The 24,838-nt window shown below is 37.6% G+C and overlaps 1 protein-coding gene across 5 annotated transcripts in view; it reads left to right on the top strand.

Annotated features, from left to right (window-relative positions):
- RAD54 (DNA repair/recombination protein) overlaps positions 1-9,488 on the top strand; it is a 120,804-nt gene extending 111,316 nt beyond the window's left edge. The window contains exons 19-20 of one of the 5 annotated variants that reach the window (XR_015689324.1): positions 8,259-8,357; positions 8,453-8,591. Coding sequence is in view for 3 of the 5 variants with exons in the window: in XM_087670219.1 (XP_087526345.1) it covers positions 8,259-8,357; positions 8,429-8,710 (381 nt within the window). In the remaining 2 variants the exon portion in view is untranslated. Of the gene's footprint in view, positions 1-8,258; positions 8,358-8,428 lie in introns of all 5 variants that reach the window. The other 4 variants (XR_015689323.1, XM_087670221.1, XM_087670219.1 and 1 more) reach the window with 4 other exon arrangements.
- The last annotated feature ends 15,350 nt before the right edge of the window (positions 9,489-24,838 follow it).

Raw genomic sequence — 24,838 nt, 5'->3', positions numbered from 1 at the left:
CTCCAGATATGTCAGCAAAGGTCTTCCCTTTTGTCTGACATAATCCCAATCTTCCCAATTTCTTTCCATTTCATTTTCAGAAATGAATTTTTTTAAAAAGACCGATTCAAATTGAGCCTAAGTTTCAGGTATTTTATTTGCCTCCTTTAAAGTTCTCCACCATTTATAAGCCTTTGGCTCCAAGGTTAAACTGGCCTCCAGTGCTTGGAGATGTGGTGGAGTAGTTTTAAGTTTGTGCAAATCCTCCCATTTTTGGAGAAAATTAAAGATAGTGTCTTTATTTTTGTCTTTTTCCTCCTCGAGAAACTAAGGGGGTTTCATATCTTTTAACACTGGGCTGTCCCTTAACTTTTAGTGGGGTTCCCTAGGATCTCGCATAGTCACATCTAGATCTTTCGATGAAGATGGAATATCCGAGGTTTCTACCTTATTTTTATCCCTTTCTAGTAACAAGGCTAATTGAGATTTTGTTTTTGTGAGTGTTTGAGTTAGGAACTCCATTTGAACCCCCTATGCTTGCACACGAGCAGTTAAATCATCAAATTGTTCTCGTGTAGCAAAAAATTCTTCCCATTGTTCTTATTGAATTTCCGTTTCATGGGGATTGACCATAGGATGGTCCCCAGAACTAGAATCTTCTGTCACCCCCTTTTTCTCTTTACCCTCCATTAATACACTAGAATTGGAAAGCAAATATAAGAAGTTTGCGTACAAAATGAAGAACATCCCTGATTATAGTGATAGGGCAGTTGTTGATGGCTTTAACAGTTTAGTGATAACCAAAAAAGTGAGGAAGAGTTCGACTTTCCTCCAAACCAAGCCGATTGTGTTGAAATGAAGCCTATCGGGCAGGAACACAAAATAAGGAGGGGATTAAACACACCACCCCCCCCCCCCCCCCCCCCCCCCCACAGGTCACATGTAAACCAGCTGTATTTCAAATGGGACAGGGACTTTGCCCGACTAGCTCCATACTGCCGTCCACTTCCGATACACGAAATCTGGCGACGGCGCCCATTTTGACATAATCTATCAAGCGACAGTGGCCAATAGTGATGTAATCTATCAAGCGATGGCTGGCCAACGTCAGGTCTGTTAGGCGACAGCTGGCCAATACTGACGTAATCTGTCAAATACATGAGCTTTGACGAGGGCACCCATACGGATTCGAATCCAAGCTCGAATTGAAGATTGGTAGGGTGTGAGACCAGCGTGCCAACACGAAAGCATTCGCCTCAGGTTCAAAACGGAACCCAACGGCTCTAATACCAGTATAACTTTGCATGTCATAAAGTCTTCGATACCATACGGTGACCACTCTATCTCGGTCCTTTTCTGGAATAGCATGAGAGATTGTTCGATTCACCACCCAACCTTGCCTAGAAGATTGCTGGCTCCTCTCCCTAATTTGACTGCCAGCCGTCCGCTTCAAGTGAATCCTACTATTCTTAGACTCACTTACTCTCTAGGCTCCCCTTGACTCCTATCGGGTACCGAAGGCCCCCGGACAATCATCCCTCGCACCTGTCTCCCATAAGTTACATTATTAATGTAACATCTTGGATCTCCGAGATTCTCTTCTTCTATCGTATCTCTCTTCTCTCTTCTTTCTTCATCCCTTTTTGGGCTTGAGAGGGGGTGTTGAGAAACCACTTCTTCAATTTACACACTACATTTAGAGTTTCGCATTGACAGCCCCAAAGAGGGTTGGTATTTGATTTTGACCACTATTTGAGTTACTGCCCACACAGTAGTGCACCACCCTAGACAGCTTATGCTATAAATAGGCAATCACTTCATTCATTTCTTCACTTCTACCACTCCTACCACCACTTTCTTCAATCATTCTTCACCCCTTTTTCTCTGTCATCAGACACCTCTCCCTTCTCTCACTAGCCTCTTACACTGTCCTCACACCCCTTTAGGAGGACATTGTGGTTCATGGCTTGTGGTTGCCTTCACCCTTTCGCTTTTGCTTCAAGTGCCCTGTTCCAGCATCAGACCTTGCATTTGGAGCATCTTCCATCTAGTGTCACCACCATCTACTTGGTGTCAGCACCCTTGTCCTTCAGGCTCCACCTTGACTTGTGTTTTTTAGTGTGGAGATCTTCTCCTTGCCTAGTGTCACCATCTCCAGCTTGGCGTCAGCATTCTTGCCTTTGGCAATAGTGTACATCACTGAGTCTCAATGATTTCATCACTTGTCTATCATAGGGGTTGTTGAGTCTTGTGTTTTTGTAACGTGGCTTCTCCTCTATCACCTAGCGTCACTCGTCTATAACAGGGGCTGCTGGGACTTGCATTTTTGTAGCCTGGCTCCTTCTCCGTTAGCTAGCATCAATTGTCCGTCACAGGGGTTGCTGGGACCTACGTTTTTGCAGCTTGGCTCCTCCTCCATCACTTGGCATCACTTGTCTGTCATAGAGGTTGCTGGGACCTACGTTTTGCAGCCCGGCTTATCTTTCATCATTTGGCATCATCATTATCTACCCAACGTTAGCATTTGTGCTACTCTCCTTGCGTTTGACAGCTTCAACACTCTAGGATTTGCTTTTTATTGTCCAAATCACTCCTTGGCATTAGGGAACTGTGGTTCACTCCCTCGATAGCTGGTGATCATCTTCCACATCTCTGATGGCATTAGAGGATTGTGGTCCACTCCCTCGATAACTATCTTTCACCTTTCAATGATTACTTTGATAACTACATTTCACTACCTTCACTGTGTAGATTCTTGCAGGTACTTCCACCTGATTCAGACAAGACAGTGTAGTTATCTTATGAACTTTGGCTTCTCTGTATTAGCTTTTTTTCTCATAGCATGATTCAATGCATGGTCACCCCATTCTTCTTGTTTCTGAATTTCTCCTCTCTCTTAGTGTTTGCCGTACACACTATGTTACTCCTCGCAAACCTATTGTCTCTCTACATTGTTGCTTGCTTTTACACGGTATCAGAGCATACTCATTATTTTTTACAGAGTAGTGCTGCCATGAATTCTCATCCGTCCTTTGTTAGGAAAATATTTAGCTATATGCCTTCTCTAGCCACAATACATGTATAATCCATTAAGGCGCTACCTTTGTTTTTGTTGAGCTAATAATGGTTTGAATTGTGTTATATCAATTTGCATAGGCTCCACCTTAGATACTTGGTCTTCTTGGGTGGTTGGGTCTTCAAAAGTCTTCATCATGCTTGAATTCAAAGTGGCTCCTCAACATCTTTCTTGTTTTCTCTCAAATAGAAGGTTGTATTCAATTGCTTGAGAGATAAATTCACTAAGTGTATGTACCTTTGGCATGGTGGGCAAAATATTTTTAATATCATCTTTCAATCCCCAACAGAATTAACTAATAGAATAGTCCTCATGCCATGTTAAATCGCATGTAAGTTGCCAAACTTTTTTATGCATATATGGAGGTGGATTTCCACCCTTGGTAAAGATTTCTAAACTTTGTTTCAACTACTCTTGCTCTATCTACTTCTCCAAATGTGGCAAAGAACTCTTATACAAAAACTTCAAAATTATATAGCAATGGGATTCCTTCTCAAGCAAAGGGACAAATTGAGAGAGAGATATACCTGATTAAGCACTAATTACAATAAGCACAACATTCAAGTAAACTGAAAATGTACACTTTACCACTTTAATATTGGATATTGGACACCCTGTTGGCCCCAAAACTAGTGTCCCTTGTGCTATTTCTTTATCTTATATTCCAAATGGAATAACTACAACTAAGATCATTTAATGTTCTCTACTAATCCAAGTGTCTCTTGCTATCAAAACTGACCAAGAAGCCTCCAAACCAATTATCCCCTTAGTTTGCATGGGGATTAGCCTTCATGTTGCTCCTTGAAAGACAAATTCAGCCCCAAATCTCGTATTGGCTGGTTGGCCTCTTGAATCTCTGTGAAATTCCTCAGTTTTAATTGTTGCAATTCAAGTCCTGGGTCCCAATTCTAAGCATCCATCCCGAGGTGGTTGTCAAACCCTAATTTATGTTGTAAATTAGGGTTTACAGTAAAGATTTACTAAAATCTCTTTCTCTGATGGCTCAAACTCTTGGAAAATGTTGAGATAACTTAAGAGATGGTTGGAGGATGAGAGAGAATCGTGAAATTACTCAATTTTAATTGTTGGAATTCAAGTCTTGGCTTCCAATTCTAAGCATTCATCCTGAGGTAGCTGTTAAACCCTAATTTATGTTGTAAATTAGGGTTTACAACAAAGATTGACTGAAATCTCTTCCTATGATGGCTTAAACTCTTGGAAAATGCTAAGATAACTTAAGAGATGATTGAAGGATGAGAGAGAATGTTATAGAGAGAGATTTTAGAGTTTGATAGTGAGAAACACTCAAAAGCTATTGTTGCTCTGCTCAAACAGTCATGGAAGCTATCATCTACAACCTAGGATCACAAAAAAAAATTATATTTCCTCCCTTCCCCTTCTGTGTTGTCAACTACACTAGAAAGACCTTGGGCTATTATCACTTGCTCCTAGAGGGCTCAAAAAATCTTATTAAATCGTTAATCTTATTGAATTAATTTTTAAAATATTACTTTTGAATATTAATTTAATAGATATTCTAGTACTTAGAAAATCAATTTTACCATCCAATAATTAAATTGGCTAGGCCAATTTGTCTTCGAAATATCCTTGAGCAATTATTGATCCTAAGACTGGCATTAATTAATTAATGCCTAGTCTCCAATGTCATTATTGATATTAAGGTTTACAACAAAGAAACCGAAATTTCTTAGTCTCTGGTGATCTCGATGTTGTAATCTTCGGAGCAAGGCTATAGAAAGACTATGAGATGAGAGAGAATGTTAAGGACAGAAAATTCAAACTTTCTTTGCAAAGAACTGAAGAAAATCAATCATTTATTGTTGTTGCCTTGTCTCAACAGCTTGTGGATGTTGTCACCTGCTGTTGATTGGTCTTCTCTTGCCCTTGGCTGCCTCAGAAGGTACTCCAATGGTTGTAGATGAGACCAGGAGCATCTCCTCTCGTGCCCTTGAACCATTGGCTTGTTTAGAAAGGCACTGCAGCTTGTCTAGCCCCATTTTTTATAGTAACCAATATTTCTAGTTTGATCTTATTTAATATTCTTTTATTCTGGCATATTCATATAGGGATGGAAGAGATTCTAGTAGATTATGTCCACCATGAAGTCACACGGCATTAGATGTTGATTTCTTTAAGAATCTCTCTCTTGCAAACTGAATGCACTAAAAATGCCTCTCTCCAGTCCCTAAAGACGTTTTTCAGTCTTATATGGACATTTTTGACAAGTGGTAACATTTCCAAATGGTTTTTTCCAACATTATCCATAAGTAGATAGTAATTTTAAGCCTTTAAATATTAAAAAATAATCTAATAATTATTTATGTGTCCAAAAAAATAATATGATTGGCCAATAATTAAATTGGCCAAGCAACTTTCATTTCTAAGTGTCTATGCGCTATCTTTGACCATCATATTGGTGTTAGATATCATTAAATGTCATTTATCTAGTGCCGTCAATTGATACTTACGGCCAAATGAATGACCTAAGCCAACAATTGGTACCAGATACCACCAAGTACTTATGCGACATAGATTATAGCAACTTTTTCCTTTGACATCTCGTGATTTTCTCAATTCCCAGTCTCATAATATGCAACATATGCAACATTTACTTAACCATGTGATTAAAAATTAATACACATGTTAAGTAAGGTTTCAAAAATACATATCATTATGACAATTACGCTTACACTGGAGCGCTATTACTAGAATGAGAATTAGGCTTAACGATTTAATTAAAAATAAACTCTAATTCTAGTACCGCTAGCTCTTGGCATGAGAACCATTGCACTAGGAGTGAAGGATTTGACAGCAAGGTATGCAATGGATAAGTGTAGAGGCCATGTGATACAAGGATAGGGCGAAAGAAACAAGATGCAATGTGAAACTTTCATTAATTGAAAGTTTGCATCTTAGGTTTAACGTTCATTTAAAAGTTTCGCCCACTAACAAACTTAATTTATAAAGCAAGCCTTGAGCTTAAATTTGGTCGAGTGAGAAGCTCACTTATGATTAACAGACAAGTCATTAATTATCCCTTATTAAAAAATGAAATTGGACTAAGAAACAACTAGTTACTCATTTATAAAGTTGATATTGGCTTGCAGCTATAGAACATGAGTTGACAGCACATACGGAGTCAGGACAACCACCAATCTTCTCTTGGCATGGAAAATCCATTGGGCAGCTTTGTAACTCCATTTACAGCATGGTTGTTTTTGACCCACTCTTAGCAAAAAAGATTTTTACAACACCGTGGGCTGGGATTCTCTTTTATCTTCTAAAATCTCAAGCCTAGTGCACTTTTTGGAAAACTTTCTTGTGAAAAATGTGATTTTCTCACAATTTCATTGTGAATGATCTCTCTATTTGTGAGAGAAACATTGTGGGATTGCATGGAAACTATGTAGGACAATTATCTAGGCTAATGCTCTGTGAAATTGGGCTCAAATGCTAGCTGTCATTTTTAGGGTTTGGTAGGCTGAAGTGTTTATGAGCATTTTTAAACAATTTGCAATTAGTTAGAGGCCAACAATGAAGGTAACAAGGTCATTATGCACCTATGGATCAGTTATATTGCGTGAAATTGCTGAAATTCAACCATTCTATTGCAGAAAATGCATGGTAAATTATGAAAATGCAAGGCAATACCTAACAAAATGCATATGGCAAGGATCATAGCAATTATCCTTTGTTTTTGGGCATGAATTGAATGGTGGTTTGTTGTGGCAGCAATGCAGATTTGAAGTGCAAGCTTGAATTTAATTAGTTTGATAGTAATTTGGGCATGCAAAGGTCATGGCAAACCATTGGGATTGATGCATGAACATGTTTCGTAAAGTACATCCAATCAATTTAGAACTAAGATTTGCATGTATTATATACATTTTTGGTAGCGGGTAGCAATGTGGAACTAGATTTACACCTCCAATGTCACTTTTGTGGGTCAATTAGACTAAGGATGACATGTATTCTTATGGATTACACTTGTTAGTGTGAATGGAGAGATGTACCATGGATTTGGTCAAGGTTGGTGAGAGCAACTAAGGACAATGCACTGGAGACAAGTTTGGGTTGATTCACAATCAAGGCACACGGGAATCACTGCATCAAGAGAGTATTGTTTTGTAACAAGTCACTTCTGATCCACTAGCTGGAGTTGAGAGAGTGCTGAATATGAAAAGATAGTAGGATGGTCACCAAAACGCAACAATCTAGAGGCTGGAAACTAATAAACACAATATGCACCTGTCAAAGGTTAAATCTAATTACTTGAGGCTGAAAATAGTCAGGCAACAGCAGAAGGAGAAGAATTTGATGCAGGGCTGAAATGGTCGCCTACAATGTTGAGCAATCACCTTATGAAGAAGGTAGGATGGATGTAGTCACAGGACAGCTGATCAGCAAAATGCAGCCATAGAGCACCTCTTGTAGGCTGGGTGATAGCTAGTGGAAGGTCGCTAGGTGATGAGAAGGGCGTGGCACCAATTGGCAAGGGCTGGACAGCCACTGGAGGAGAGCTGAAGGCTGAAAATAGGATGCTAACATCAGTAATGAGGTTGAGGACTGATGTGACTTGTAAAACAGGGCTGAATGGTGGGCAGCTTGTCTATATATAGATGCAAAAGAATCCTACCAAATTAGGGCTTTGCAATTGTGACATAGAAACTCTCTAGGCCTCTGCACTATTTAATGACGTTTAATGAAACTTTTGGTCATTTACATGTTTTGGGGCTGTTTAAAGAGCTAATCAGTTTGTAATGCATTTTTACCTCTACATGCTTCCCTATTTATAGTAGCCCCCCACACACAAAAGCAACATATCACCCCCTCCCCCTGGAGCAGCACTCTTACCTTCATCAGCCTGCATACTTCTCCGTCATCAGCTTGATCTGGTGCCCTCATTGATGCTTGGGGCTGCGTGCAAGGACTGATCAGTCTACATTGTATTCAATCTTCATGTTCTTCCATTGCACACTCTCATACTGAGGATGTGATAGTCTTAATTTGATCCAAAATGTTGCAACAATTTCCAGTAATTCTGGCAGGGAGTTTGCTAGATCTTGGACATGCTCTTTACATTTATATGAATGTTGCAATGGTTTAATGTATATGTATGTTGCAATAATTTATATAATGAATGAAGTTATAAAGTTGACATTCAAGTTCCTGTTGCCTTCAGATTGGGACACCTTCTGAGGAGGATTTGAAACACTGGGCGCATCATTCCAATCCCCATACTGTACCGGATGTTGTCCTTCAGGCTGCTGCAAGTGATGATGTGAGTATTCTTGACATTGCTGAAATTGTTGATGTTGTGATTGCTAGATCTCTAAATCATATCTGTTGTAGGTTACATTTGTTTTCACTTGCCAGATTGATGGGAAACTTGTACCTTCAGACTGTGTTATCAAAGGAGAGGAGAAAGAGGATAAAAACATAAGGATTAAGAAGCACCAAACAGGACTTGGGAAACTTGAGTTGAACAGGCCTGATCCCTACATTAATAATCCAGTTCAGGCAAATTCTTCTAGAGTATCTGCTACGACTCCTAGCTTGACAGACAACAAACTCAAGCTCATGAATATGTTGCCAATCAAGAGGAATTTCCTGGCAACAAGAAAAGCAAGATGATGGCAGTGATGATGTACTCATGTAATTGGAGCATATGAAACGGTTAGCTAGTGGTTTTGTTCACTGTAAAGCAAGATGATGGCAGTGATAATGTACTCATGTAATTTGGAGCATATGAAACGGTTAGCTAGTGGTTATGTTCACCATAAGCCATTTCAGAAGGCTTTTAGGAGTAGAAGCATTCATCCGGTGAGTGTAGTCCCTTTTCAGAGCGTTCTTCCGTGTGAATTATATGTTCACCATTCTAAACTACATGAAGAATCACCTCATCGCCATCTCATTGTGAAAAGGAAGAAAAAGCAGATACATCCCTGGAGGATGTGAAATGCTATCTACCATGGCTGTGGAAAGGAAACACACTCATTCTCAGACTCTGGCATGTTCATAAATCTGGGGAGTTTTTTGGCTCACTTAAATAGAGAAAACAGGCGATATTTATTACCACATAGAAGTCATGGCATTCGAGCAACATGAAAGTCATGTTTCCAAATGCAGTGTACAGGCACAAATTCCGGAATGGTTTAAGTTCAGGGGAGCTCCTCTAGTACTTATTCTATGAGCACTATTTGGTTATAGAGGAGGTAATTACACTAATACATTTTTGCAGATTATGTTTCCTACACTAACCAAGTGAGAGTGAGCCTACAAAACGTTTCTTTAAATTTAGCAATGCCCATTTTATCTGCTAAGAGCCGCTTTGAAGTAGAACAATCTTTATGGTGTGGCTGAAAAGCTGCAATGTTTATTAGAGCACAGGACAATAAAAATATGGCTTTGGTTTTTGTTAGCATTGCCAGAAGGAGCATGCAATAGAGCGATTGCATTATACCACGTTAACGAAGTCTCAATTTTTCTTCCCACAATCAATTTTGTGCACTTTGGAAGCGGCTGAAGCAATAGAAACTGCATGCCTGATTTTTTATGTTTGCTGGGACAAGCCAATTAATTATATTAACTTTCTCCGATCAATCTGGGGTGTGCTGTATGTACTGGGTATTGTTCAGCAAGTGGCCCAGAACCAATGCTCATTACAGCTACGCGATGTGTTTGTAGCAGCACCCAAGCAATGCTGGATTAAGTGGTGTAGAAGCACACAAACAAAAACTGCACACCGAAAGAGCGATAGAACTGTCCTACATCCGAAGTTACAGGATATGTACGTGTATGTGTAGATAGACGAAAGTGCGTGTGCGTGTTATGTGTGAAACCACGATTTTCCCCGGCCCCCATAAAAGAAAGAAAAGAAAAGAAAAGACACCACCACCCACGTCCAATCTACACTTCTATTTACGAGGAACGAGAAAATCATGCAAGCTGCGTTGTGAAACTTTGCTTTCCTTTAATTTCCAGACAATTATTGCCCACTAGTCTTTGGAACGAGTTTTAGGCTTTGGGTCCCAAAAGTTATAGCTTAGCAAGTAAAACTTGGGCTCCTAATCATGAGATTGTGGGTTCAAGTGCTAGGTACATCACTTGGTTAGATGCACTATGTTTACTTGGTATATTCATGTGTAAGCTTGAGCTCTTGCCCAAGCACCCAATTAGCCCCAGTCATTGAGGGTGGGTTCCCAACATAATGAAGCATGGCTGAATGAAAAAAAGTTTTGGGCATCAAGAAGTTAAAAGCCATGCCTTAAAAATCCTTAAGATACTCTTTTGTTTTGTATATTATAATCTATCAATTATCGGATTGTAAGTCTAACAAGGTAGGCCTCCACTTCACCATTTTCTCACCAAATTAACATCTTTAAAATTTTCATGGATAGAACTCCCTGTAGCATTTACGTTGATCAATTAATATTTGGTAGTGAATTGTCCAAAACAAAGAATTTTTGGCTACTTAATTTTCATATTCTTAAAGAATATACAAACCAAAATTGAGGATCCACCCTTATTGCGAAGTATTTAGTGAAAGTAAATATTGAGGAACATAGAACTTCAATGAAAATAGGGTGTGTTCCATATTGTAAATTTGATTGTGGCTATTAGAGGTTGCATGAAAATGTTGTCTCCTTTGATTTGAGGGGTTGATTTGGTTTGCTCTTTTGTAAAATAAGGTGTGGTTAACCATAGTACGCAAAAGAACAACAACAATGTAGAAGTGGTCAATTCTCTAATTAGAGCTAAATGCAAGCAATGTGGAAAGAAACTAAGATGGAAGGGTGAAATGCCATTGGGTAATCCAATATCACTAAGAGTGAGAGGTCTTATTGACCAAACTAATATCCCATTTAGTCCATGAGACGAAGAATCAACTCTAGCAATCCCCTTGCCTTGAAAAGTTAGTCCACTCCGAGTGGGAGTGTAAACCTCCCGACACAAAACCCTAGAGAAAATTTGGTCCTTATGATGGCACAACCAATTGCGATACTTGTAGAAATCGAGGATTTTCTAGCACTTAAATTTCCCCTACCTATTTTTAATGGGTTAGTAGAGAAGGATGCAAAACTCCATATTAGTGAGTTCTGAAAGTCAATGTTCAATTGCTGGATTATAAAACTAAGCTATGGTAACCCTAATGGATGGTTAGATGTTCTGCTTTGTTGAATTTTGATTGGTAGTGGGCATCCCAAGTGTGCTACACTAGAGACTCCAAACAAACTTTCATAGGTTGAATTGTGGTGTTGAGCATTTTGATACTTGTAGGCTAGCAATCCTATAAGGCTCTCAATAAGCTTTCATAAGTCTTGTTTTGATGCTAAGCATTTTTGTACTTGTAGGTTGGGCAATGCATGTGAGACAAGCTTAATGGTGAACATTGTGCTGGGCGTCTTCACCTCATAGACTATGGTTGATCAATTGCCAATTGAAAGCCCCCTAGTTTATATACACAAGGTTTGGCTTTACTTTGTAGAGGACCTTGTAGGTCTCCCTCAACACTAATTGTGCTACCTCACATGGCCATATATAGTAGTGTTATGGGGTCTCCATACATTGCTATGGGTAGTGTAAGCTGGCTTGGTCTTGCCAACCATCTACTTATTGCTGGACTCCCTTAAGTCAATAGCTACATATAAGTATGAGGTCCTCCTCCATTGCCAACTATCCATAGGTGTCTCCAAAAATGATGTGTCTAAAGGGCTCTATGATGCTTTGCTTGGCCCAATCTTGACTCTAGTTGGGGCATCACTCCTTTTGATCCCCCATTAGTGTTTATCAATTAATGGTGTATAAGTGAAAGAAAATTAAGTTTGTGGTATGTAAGTGAATAAAACTAAATTCTATGTGGAGCTAAATCAATATGCCAACTATCACATCAATCTTCTTCCCTAAACTCAAATGGAGTGAGGGGGGCTAGTCTCCCATGCTACCCATTGCTTGTGTGTGTATGCTCACTAAGCTACAAGCCCTCACTATCCCTAACCAACCTATTCCAAATGACTAATTGTCTTAACTCAGGGACCTTTGCTCTAGTACCTTAAGTAAGCATTGCTACACACATAACAAACTCTACAAGAAGCAAGATTGGCGAGGGTGGTCATTGTCAAGATCCACCTCAAAGAGAGCCTCTATATCACCTTAAGATGTAGTTAATATTCTTGGAAGTCCTCTCGAAGAAGAAACTTCCAAGTTTGCCCACCTGCTGTGTAGCCTTGGACCATCTTATCCAATAGAGCTTGACTTTGGTACATGGGTCAATCGTCCCCATGATTCCCTTTGACTTGTGTCTCATAATCGTTTGCCATGCCACTTTAGTTAGAGAATTCCTAGACTTATTTAAGTGGTGCCACATGAAGATCTAAACCAACTTGCATAACGAAATATTGTAGACTAATGAGAAGTTTGGTAAAAGTGATATTCTAGGCTATGGCTTGCTAGACTTATTTGATGACTAGGCCTTTGCTTGCTTGTAAGAGACCTTCGTGTTCTAGTATGAGAGACGTAGTCAATCAATGTTACAAAGTACTATGCAACTATGATATCCAACGATAACCTAATCCAAGGTATTTGGATGTTTGTCTACTCATCCATTTGCTACCCCAATTTGTGTTGGAAATAGGATCTACAACAAAACTTACATTAAATAATTTTTTCACCCAATGTTGTACAAAACATCTCCAAGACTAGTGTCAACATCTCCAACATTACTATAGGGCTATGCCATTTATGTTAACTTTGTACACAGACATCGGAAGACCCATCAATCTACTAATGCTTGAAGAGAGGAAATAAGTAATTCCTCACTTTTTACAAAGAGAAGAAAAAAGTATGGACTTAGCAAGCACCCCTATTAGACTAAGCTCTCAAGGTGAGTTCTCTCCTTTTCACTCTTCTATAATCATCATATTGCTAATTATCCTATTACAATGCCAATTTGGGCATCCTCCAATAAGCCCCATTGGACCTTGTCATAGGTTTTCTCAAAGTCCCAAAGAAGCACTGCAATCCCATACCCTTTGTCTTAGGCCCACTCCATAATTTTAAAGAAGGTGAAAATACTATCCAACATTAACCATGTCTTAATGTCATAAATGTTGCTTATCAAGATTGGAAGTTTGCTACTAGTCATCTTTGCCAAGGCTTTATAGCCCACTCACAAGTGAGGATATGGGTGCCACTAGGTGAGCTTTAGCCATCCTCCCTTTGAGGAAAAGAGAAACTAAGCCAACAAATAGGTTGGTTTATATTTATTGAGAGCTAAAGCAAAGCACTCACATGAAAACTTTATCCTGTAAAAATAATCACGTTTAGAAATCTAAAGCCAACCCTGTCACCTCATTTGGATAGGCCCAACACTTCTTGTATTAATCTCAAAGACTATGAATTTGATCTTGATTACGTGTTCAGTTGATGTACTTGGGATAGTTCACTTCATATGGTAGCCAAATAGTACTAGAGGTGCAAAAATGAAAACTCTATTCTCTTGTTCTCTATGCTAGCTAGGGTAGCTTGTGCATTAATTACCTATACTTAAAGGGGTATGGCCTTTGTGCCTTGGCACAATGCTCTCTTCTATTCCCAACTTTGTTGCCTCGTGTGGAGAGCCTTCTCTTGACATATCTTATTTGACATCAAAGAGTCCATGCTACACATCTAAAACCTCTGTCACTTGGACCTAGTCTTTAGATTTTTTATTCATTTCCATATAATCATAGATTGAAATTGGCAATCTAACATGAGCAAGGGTCTTGGGTTGAGACAGATGTATGTAAAGGGAGAACTAAAATGTGATTTAATGGAGTAGTACCTAATACTTGCCCAATCTATCCACCATAAGAGCTATCCCAATCACCCATATAGAACTAATCAAGATGCATTGGGATTACCTTTGTAGAAGCATCCCACCTACATAAGGCTAGATCTCCCCAAGCATCTTTGGTAGCCACTACAAAAATAGAAAGGCCTCTTAATCCTCTACTGTCCATTTTCATTAGGGTAAATATGGACTCAAAAGGGCCCTGTAAGGAATGGATTAGTGTAGGATTACTTTTTCTAATACAAGCTAGTGGGTTTAGATTGTCATGATGGTAGCATATTGTTGTTTCTCCCAAAAGCAAGTGATTTTCGATTTTAAAATTAAAATAAAAAACTGAGTAATTATAGCTCTAATACAAAATTCCATATAGTCTTTCACCATTGGCCACTATCCTAGTGGTAAGGACGAGCTAACGATTGGGAGATCAGGAGTTCAAAACCTCACCCATGTGGAGCATCATGTCGTTGGCCATCACTCCATGTGGCACACTCCCATTCATTGTGCTAGGCAAGCCTACAAAACCTTATTATGGTGGCCATTTAAAAATTCATTTTTGTAATAAGGAAAGTTGGGGGATTAAATTCAAATTTCACGCCATATCTCAAGCTGGGATGTCTCCAACCTCTTTAGAAAAAGGAATTTATAAAGATGTTTGAATATCTTGATTTGTCTAAAGAGAAACCTTTTTTATTTAAAAACCCACTTACACTTTTAGAAAAACCACCTAGTCTCCTTCCAAACTGGACAAAATGTACACAACACCCCCTCTCCGATTGGTCCACCTCAAATCTCTTATCATTAGGAGAGCCATTAGCTCCTAAGCTAAAGGGATATTTTTAAGTCTATATTTTCCCTAATGTTATGGCTTTTATTTCACGATAGAAATGTAATATATCAAGTTGCCATGTTCAAGAATTCAATGTTCATCATGTAAAATCCAAGGAAAGGAGTCAAGATATGATGATGGCTTCCAAATGGACTCTTCCGTAGAGGTAAATCCCAACATTTAATAATGTATCCTAGCAATGATCGGTTTCTCAATACTTTTTCTCGTATTCCAATAACTTTTTTAGGCTTATCAATAATGAGAACATCTTTATCCTGGGGAGGAAACTCTTCAAAAACTTGAATGGCTAGACCCACATACTTATTTAATTAAGAAACATGGAAGATATCATGGATTTGCATTGAAGGATACTATATGCAAACTCTCCAACTCTCTTCAGGATTTGATAGGGTCAATAAAACCAATCAGCTAGCTTGTTAAGGCCTTCATTCAAAGAAGCATACCTAGACTTATGCACCTTTATAAAAACCCAATCACCTTCTTCCAATTCTAAAGGTCTTCTTTTCTCATCTGCATAAGCCTTCGTGATATCTTGAGCTTTGCAAATGTTTTCCTTACATTGACTCATCAAAGCTTCCATATTCTCAAGTTTAGTGATCTTAGCTTATGGATTCACGTCATCATGGAAAAGAATAGAAAGTATTTGACTCATCAAATACTATAGCTTTCATATTATTCAGTTCAATTTTAGCTTATGGATTCACGTCATCATGGAAAAGAATAGAAGGTATTTGCACTTTGTAACTATAAAGCACTTCGAATGGTGACATGCCAATTCTCATATGATAAGTGTTGTTGGAACAAAATTCAAGGAGATGTAGTTATTGATCCCATGAGGCTTGAGTTTCATGAGAAAAGTGATGAATGTAAATATATAACTACTTATTGACACACTATGTTTGCCCATTCGTTTTGGGGTAATATGTCATGCTAATAGTCAATTGGGTGCCCATAGAAGAGTATAAGCTCTATCAAAAGTTCTCCATGAACTTAGTAACATGATCAAAAATTACCTTTAATGGCATCCCATGGAGTTGGAAAACACCTATTGGTCAACAACTTGTTCGGTAGAAAATTGGGCCTTAGTTGGGATGAAATGGACTAATTTAGTTAATTTGGATGAAATGGACTAATTTAGTTAACCAATCCACAACCACATAATTGCTATTCCATCCATGCTTTGTAGTAGGCAATTCTATGATAAAATCCATACTTATGTCAATTCATTTCCCTTGAGGAATGGATAATGGCTTAAGCAAACCACCCGGATAGAAGCATTGAATCTTTATTTTGTTGTTAGAGTAAACATTGCATGGCATAATCTTTCATATCACCAAATGGCCTTTCAATAAAATATATTATGGATAGTATCAAATGTCTTGAATAACCCATGATGTCCAGCCAATAGTAAGTGTATTTGTTGCAAAATATTATGCTTGAAGGGTGTTTGGGGCGTCAAATAAACTTGTCCTTTGTGCCATAAAAGTCCATTATGCTACGAAAAATTGGGATACTCTTCACCTCTTCCTCGCTAAAATTATTTCATCATAGTGGCTACGTGCTTATCAAGCAAATACTCTTCTTGTATGTTATGGATCCAATCTTTGTATAGAGTAGAGATTGTGGAGGATGAACATGCCCACATTCTTGGCAAAGCATTTGCACCACAATGTTGACTTTACTTACCATATAGGAAATTTCAAAATCATAGCCTTGAAGTATAGAGAACTACCTTCTTTGCTTTGGGGATAAAGTACATTGTGAGAGTTTATTTCATCATAGTAGCTACGTGCTTATCAAGCAAATACTCTTCTTGTATGTCATGGATCCAATCTTTGTCTAGAGTAGAGATTGTGGAGGATGAACATGCCCACATTCTTGACAAAGCACTTGCACCACAATGTTGACTTTACTTACCATGTAGGAAATTTCAAAATCATAGCCTTGAAGTATAGACAACTACCTTCTTTGCTTTGGGGATAAATTGATCACTCTTAACCTTAAAATGGCTACCATATATGTAGAGGTGCCACTTTTTGATAGCATGATGGTTGTCCAATTCTGTGATTAGAGGATTGATCAAACGATCACTGGACTCTAGGTACTTGATCATCAAATGGTCTACTTCCTTTATGTCTTTCTTCACAATTGACTTCAACTCTCATTGGCAAAATAGTGGGTTGAGGGTAGAAGCACTTGTAGAGTGGATCACATGCATGATATTTGTCTTCAATCCTAGTGTCTTCTTCTTGCCTAGAATCATTTATTGGGCTAAATTGTGGCATTGCTTTATTCTTGCCCTACACTTGAGTTGGATGAAAGGTGTCTCTCATTCTTGATGGTTCTTCTTTCTCAAAAGTAGTCAAGTTGGGCTATGGAGTTGGAAAGGGGTCATGTGGGGGTGGGATACGATCATAAGTAGACTAAGGATCATGCATCTAGCTTCCCAAACATTTAATGACATACTATCCATATTTTCCATTGACTTATTAAGTTGATGTATGCCACCAAGAATTTCGACATTCATGTGGTTCAACTCCTTTGATAATTGTTGGTAGTCATTTGCCCTTGAGAAGCACATACTTCTTCATTCTCATGTCAAATGTTTTGAGCATTATGCACACTTGTACATTCATCCTCTTTGTGTTGATTTAAAGCTTCATTTGAATAATCCTTTTCGAAATTATATTCTCTCACATCCTCATTAATAGTATCCATGATTTGAGCATTAAGCACGCTTGTACATTCATCCTCTTTGTGTTGATTTAAATCTTCATTTGAATAATCCTTTTCAAAATGATATGCTCTCACATCCTCATTAATAGTCTCCATGATTTGATCATTATCGCTTGTTTTTAGCCATGTATACTAGGTATTATCCACAATGACCAAGAGTAAATAAAAAATCAACAATATCTTTCGATGACAATGCCCAATTGAAGAGATTTGTGGCTCTAGAAATTAGTGCCAATGGTCTCTATCAATCCATAATTAGATTTTACGTTAGAATGTTTGTAAACCATTGTGGAGCCAATTTTTCTGACTTGTCCAAAAGAGTTTAGAACTTTGGTTTACCCCTATTTCCACTTGTAAACCACCTCTCAAATAATCTAGAATGGCATGTAGTGCATGTGGGGGTTTGTGAACTTGTAGGGGAGGATTAGAACCTATAAATACCCCAAATAACTATTATATTACCTCTACAACTCTTCTAGAATACATATAATGGGTATATACCGATAATGACATGCTCTTGGGCTTTGTTTATGATGGTAAGTCCTTGTGTATAAGTGGTATACTACTGAATACTAGTTGAATCGATCCAATCTTAAGGAGATGATAACCCTCCATCTACAATTTTTATGGGCTCCGGATCACCAAGGGTTTGCGAAAATTCTCTCAAGCCAAGATTGCACACCCCTCTTCAAGTTCAAAATCAATAAGGAAGGATCACATCTCTTTTGTCTTATTGACTTGCCTAGTATCTGATTTTTCCTCACAAGAAATATACATGGCAAGGATAATTATAAGCATGAGTTGGAAATGACCTTCATAATCTTTTCATGAAGTGCAATGGGCTGAAATTAAAGAGATTAATATTGGGACCAATATAATCAATGACTCATTGATTTATCACTTACCTCATTTGTATGAGGGATAATATCTCTTCAATTTTTTAAACAATCAATCAAATCAAGTTAGGAATAAAATAAATGGATTATTCGTGTCAATCAATCCTTGAGTAGAGAGGGATGAAGATAGAGTAAAAGATCCGAGAAGTCTTCAAGATTCTTGAAGCTTTAACCAAGAATCAATGGCTGTCATGTTATTACAGCGATAAATGATTCATTCTTCTTGCTTGTGAAATGAGGTCTTCAATGTTGGTTGAAGAGGCTTGCCATTGCCTTGATAATGATTAGAATCCTTGGAATGTTGAAATTTGTTCAAATCTAAGAAAATACCTTGCTCTCTTGCATTGTAGAGGTCCATGAGATGAAGAGTAAGGTTGAAGAAGGTCATCAAAGCCTTAACTACTTAGCATTAAAGCTTCCATAGCCTTTAGTGATTCCTTGGAGCTCTCTAGTATTGGAGCTTAAAGAAGAAGGATTACCAGTGTAATGCTATCCACAAACCTACACAAGTAGCACAAAATGTGTTGGGGCTATTGTCCACATCTAATGGTCAAAGCTCTTCAAAATGGTTATGGTAAGGTTCCAAATGTTGCCAAGAAGCAAGATTAAGTGGCCATTGAAAGGAAGGAAGCCACAATAGAGAAATAGAAGTGAACCTTCCATAAAATCTTGAAACGGAGCTTGGAAAATAAAGGGGAAAACCCTGTTGTGTAAAAAGTAGTGAAGGTTTTAGTTGTCTTTTTTCTCTTGTGGCCTTTCTTTTGTTCATAGACCTCCAAAATGCCTTAGAAAAGGGTCACAACTTGCCAACATTATCAACAAACCACTGTCCTTACCAGGATCTCCTTTAGAGAGCCCTAGATTAACCATGGTTTGTTGCAAGCAACTCTATCTACTCACAATCTTGAATGAACAAAGTCTTGTTGACCAAACTCTTAACTCCAATTATCTTATGTTGATGCTAATAACCAGATTGTACCATGAAAAGGACCTTTCCACCACTGGATGAAAGCAAAGCTTTAATACCAATATAATGAAAGTAGTTACCCTTGAACAATAATTACATGAATTGTAACAAGAAATCCATAACCAAGGTGGCCATAACTAATGCTCATGTTATCATGTGAAGAAAATACAATGGAGAAAATGAACACAAGTAGTAAGATACCCACATCTTGCTATGGTGGAGCAAGATATGCACCCTCTTACTATGGTGGGAGGTCCAAACTTAGGACTCTAAAGGAGTGAAAATTTATTAATGACGAAACGATGTGCATATGTTACATTTCCACTCTTTTATACTATGCCCTAGCGTACACTTTATTATAGTGTTGTTTGTAGATTGTTGAGGCCTTCTCCAACAATCCATGACTCAACCATGGACAACCTTGCAAGTACCTCAAACTAGAAAGCAACCAATGCTTTGTCTCTATTGGTGCATATATGCTAAGGATGCCAATCTAGGAACCTTGACATCTATCTTGATCCATAAAACTCGCCTCTGACAATTGTTATATACTCTCAAACATATGATAGTAGACTTGGACCAATCAAAGTGCACACTACTCCAATTTTCCCATTAGCATTGGGATTGATCAAATACTTTATTGGACATACTTTCCCAAGACAACTAGCATGGAAGGATAAGAGCTCCTATAGCAACAAGATATCAGTGTGCCCAATTTTTGCTACCAATGTGTTCAACAAGGACTAGTTGTAGTTCCTATCAAACTATTACCTTCCTAGAATCCCACTCTCCAATGAGGTTCATGTTGGAGGATGCAACATGTATATGCATAGGGAACTTAGGGGTCTACCGGATTGTCGCATGGTTGAAGACAAAGAGGGTGAGTTGTGTGCCATGCATAGATGTTTGGCTGGTGGTTTAGATGATTATATCCACTCCCCTTTCATACTAGTGATAGTAGTAGAATGAGTGTAATGTCCCCCCTCCCCCCCAAAAGTAGGGAATCGACCACTTAATTATGTTCAAGAGGAGGTACCTCTTAGCTATTGTGTGGCACACAAGAGAACACTAACATGAGGAAACTTGGCACAAGTCCACTTGTTGATGTCTGATACTACTTCAAGAGCACCACCATCCCAACACTAGCTAGCTATTACTATGTGTTCTATCACGTGGTGTTGGATGACCTCTATATATAGCAAGTTCTCTCTATTATAGATTTTAAACAAAGCCATACCAATTAATTCACAAATGCATATTTTATGTTACAATGTGTGCCCTCTCACACAGTTCTATATTTTGACTTCTCAATTACATTTATACTTATACTAAACTAAATTTGGGTGTGGCATTATGTTATTCATCACGCCCCTTTAATGATAGCACCATGAGATGAAATTCTTGTAAGGCCTAAATTCTTGCAACATGCTTCACATTTATTATAAGGCAATGGCTTTGCCAAGAGAAGTCAGCCACATCACTTCTATTGAGGTGTATACTCTAGTTGCAACTTCTTTTTTCAATCATGTCTTTGACCAAATGATAATTCAAGTCCACATGTTTGCTTTTTTAAGAATGTTTTGGGTTACTAGCTAGTCAAACCCTCTTGTCTTTCATTTGTATATTTTGCAATAGTTGAGCCTCTCATATTTTGTTCTTGTTCAGAGTGTAAATTATTGTATTTGCACATTTATGGAGATATTTCCTATATACTTTTAAAAATTACCATATTAGGATTCTCGTCTAATTTTGTTATTATATTTCTTTATTGCTAGTTTTACATGTTTATTTTCTTTCAAATTGTTTAAAGTCTCTTACTCTTCATAGTATCCTCGCAATGTATTCTCCCCCCCCCCCCCCCCCCCAACAAATCAATGTCTAGACTTTGAATTAGTCAACTCATGGTCTTAGTTCTTATTCTACATTTCTTCCTACACATGTAGCAGAGTAATTTTGGACAATTGCTACATCCACCTCAGGGGTGTGTTGCCAAAATGCATTTATTAGTCTATGCAAGGTGTATTTATTGGTTTGTGTGAGGTTTTTATTAGATAGAGAGTTCTCCTCTATGTGCAAAGGCATGTTATTAGTCGGGTTTCTTTGGAGCATCCCTTCACTATATATTATTTACTATTCACATGGAGTCTTCTAGATGATGTATAGTGCATGTATGTGTAGATTTCTTATATAGAGCTTTGTTGGAAAATACATTGTTCTTAGATGGATATAAGTGCAAGATATGTCCGGCATATTATAGAGACAAATGAATTATAGTTCTTAGATTTTATAAACATTAATGTGCATTCTAGAGCTTATTTTTAAGGGTATTAAGTTTACATGATTGCTATTTTAATATTGTCATTGCGTTATTTTTCTTTCAATTATTTATATACTTCACTATGAGTGGAGATAAATTAGTTTTTTTATATGTAGATCAAGTTTGAATGTAGGTTAAGGAAATGCAAAGTAAGTGTGGTCACTTGCTTTTGTATCCCCAATGCATGTTGCAAGGGCATAATTATTTAGATTATCTTAGTAGAGAAATGTTATTATTATGATAAGTTATGATAATATGTAGATTAAATTTTAGTTTACTATTTATCCTTATATTATAGAGTTAATGGTTGTTCTACTTGACTATTTATTCTTGGATTACAAAGTTGAAGAATTATAGAGTACAAATAATCTCTAGGTGAATCTATATAGTAAGAGTAATGTTATAATAGTATGGATTTATATGACATTATAACATATGCATGTGATATAATGTATTATCACAATTATTAATTTATTTGTGAATTATAACTATATTTTTAGTAGTAATCTAAATTAAATCAGTTATATTTTATAATACTAAGTTATTTTATATGATCTTCTTAATATAAATAATATTACAGTATTAGATTGAAGACATGATCTTATTTTGTATCAAAATGTTTTTCTTTATGGTACTTTTCTATTGTCATTATATAGTTTATTTTTAGAAAGATTTCCTAGCTTTATCTATAAAAACAACATAATCACATGCAAAACTAAGAGATATCCCAAACAACCAGCGACGTGGAATGAGCAACAAGAAGAACAAATAACTTCATAGCAGTAAAAAGTAGGTTTATGGTTTGGGTTTATTTTATAAGAGCAACTTAATAGCACGAAAGAATTAAAGATTGGATCATTTTAGAACAACCAATATAATAAAATGATCTGACATCACGCAAAGCATAGGTATCAAAGTTGTTATTTATAAGAATATGTCAAAAGTTCATTTTTTTCTACATACAATGTCATAGGCATCCTCAAGACCAATCTAAACAATATCATTGTCTTATATGCTCTCATCATCCAAGAAAATGAATCTTCTCTGACAAAGATCCTTTGTTTGTTGGTTGTAACACGAATCTTGAACCATATTTCTTGCTATAGTCTATCCATACTCTAGAAAAATCACTATAGATAAATGAAGTAGAAGGGTATTCACATTCGCTCCAATGGTATGTCAAATAAACCGTCTACGAGCAAACAAGTCTAATTTATAAGTACCTTTGCTCACTCCTTCCAAACAAACCAAAATACAAAAAATTATCCACGTCAAGAAACCAAAATAAGTACAGATACCAAATGACACAACAAATCCCAATCCATAGACTCCAAAATATCATAGTCAATAGGCTAAACCAAGCATAGATACCAAATAATAAAAGCAACAAAATATCCCTAGGAGCACTACAACATATCAAAGCGGGCCAAATGCTCACTAGTCATCACATGGAGACACTCCTACTAAAACCATCCATAATGCTTACTAGTAGTGGAGGACATTACCAATAACCATCCATAATCTTATTATGAGGCTCCAACCACCACAAATATGCCAAAATGCACATGGTCCATTGATAGCCTATCCCATGATGGACGTGATGGGGATCCATGAAGCAAGACACCAAATGGAAGTTCCTAGAAAACAATATTTGCAGCCCAACCAATGAACTTTCCATTGTGGCTATACTCTCTATCCTTTGGACAATTAGCACTCATGTGCTCATGGACCCGCATGTACACTAGGTTCTTCATCCTACATATGAAGTCCCTCCCAATCATGACATATTCACCTGCAATATACATTATGGAACTAAAAATATTCAAACATCAACATGGAAAGAAAGGACAAGCAAGCTTCTTTTAAAAACTAGTTGAACTATAGATGTATTGCATCAAACATTCAAATGAAAAGCTAGCTTGAAAAGTAAGAGCTGTGGGGACCACAAATGACAACGCATGGTCTCACCTTCCCAATTCCATCAATGTATTTTCAAGACAAGTCTTCCATCTCTTTTGCCTCCAATTCTTGAAATTCAATGAGCACCATAGAGAAATGCAAGGTTCCCAACTTCTTTTGAAGGTCAGTGTTCATTTGGAGCCATAGAGCAAATGAAAATTGTGCCTTTACCACACAAGCTAGAAAAAAACACAATGTCAAAAGCTAGAGCAAAGAAACCTACATTGTAAACTAGTTTTGCCACATAATTCCTTGTTTGCCTCATTCTCATTCTATCCATCAAAGAAACATCCTTCGATGACAAGTCCTTCAGATAATCATCTGCATTGTTTGTCCAGATATGGTAGGTATTCACAAGCTCATCCCTCAATGATGTTGTGACAAGCACATGTGCATTGAGGCTACACAACCAAAGCAAGGGTCTCTCTCAAAAGCTCTTTCTCAAACTCCTCATTCACTTCCTTCCAAATAAGATCGCATCTTGCTATAATCTCATCAATCACACCAATGTCACCTCACTACCATGGGTGAAAACAAAGACAATGAATATTCCCTTCTCGAGTACATAACCCTCCTTCCCAAAGGCTACTTTAGTCCTGAAACATCATCCCTTAGACCGCAACCTTGACATAGGGAAGAAATCCACACAAGAGTAAAGGAGGGCAATCATAACAACTAACTACACTTGTCTTTTTCAATATGTCCTCACCCTGGACATACTCATACCATCTTTGCTTTTTGTGTTATCCTCATTTACCACCTCAAGGTGCACCATGTAAGATAAAATTTGTAGTTGTGACTCCAAGACATCAACAATAGGATTTGGATGTACATGTTTCTCATCAGGATTCACTTGCTCAATCATCACATTAGTCTCATGTGCATCCTCCACTATTGTATCACAGAAGGTCCTCCCACCCCTTCTCCTCTTTTTGCCCCCTCCTCTTTGTGGAGACACAATCTAACTACAGAAAACCAAGACCCAAGCATATGAGGGATGGCTTAAAGTATGTCTTGGTCATTGTACTCAAAAGAGAAATATACATAGTCACCAAGTTGCACCTTTCTTTGTGGAGGCATTGAACAACTAAAACCCTTGAAACTTGCAAATCAAGGGAAAAAATCTCTCTTCAACCTTTCCAAATCCACATCCTTGTAAAATACAATGCTCACCAATTAACATTTGATTAATACTATCATAATAAAAAG

This window comes from Lygodium microphyllum, chromosome 28 (assembly GCF_053477565.2).
Source record: "Lygodium microphyllum isolate KBCC chromosome 28, Lygodium_microphyllum_v1.1.10, whole genome shotgun sequence".
Classification (NCBI taxonomy): domain Eukaryota; kingdom Viridiplantae; phylum Streptophyta; class Polypodiopsida; order Schizaeales; family Lygodiaceae; genus Lygodium; species Lygodium microphyllum.
The sequence above is the reverse complement of the archived record's forward strand: the minus strand, read 5'-3'. Positions and strand labels throughout refer to the sequence as shown.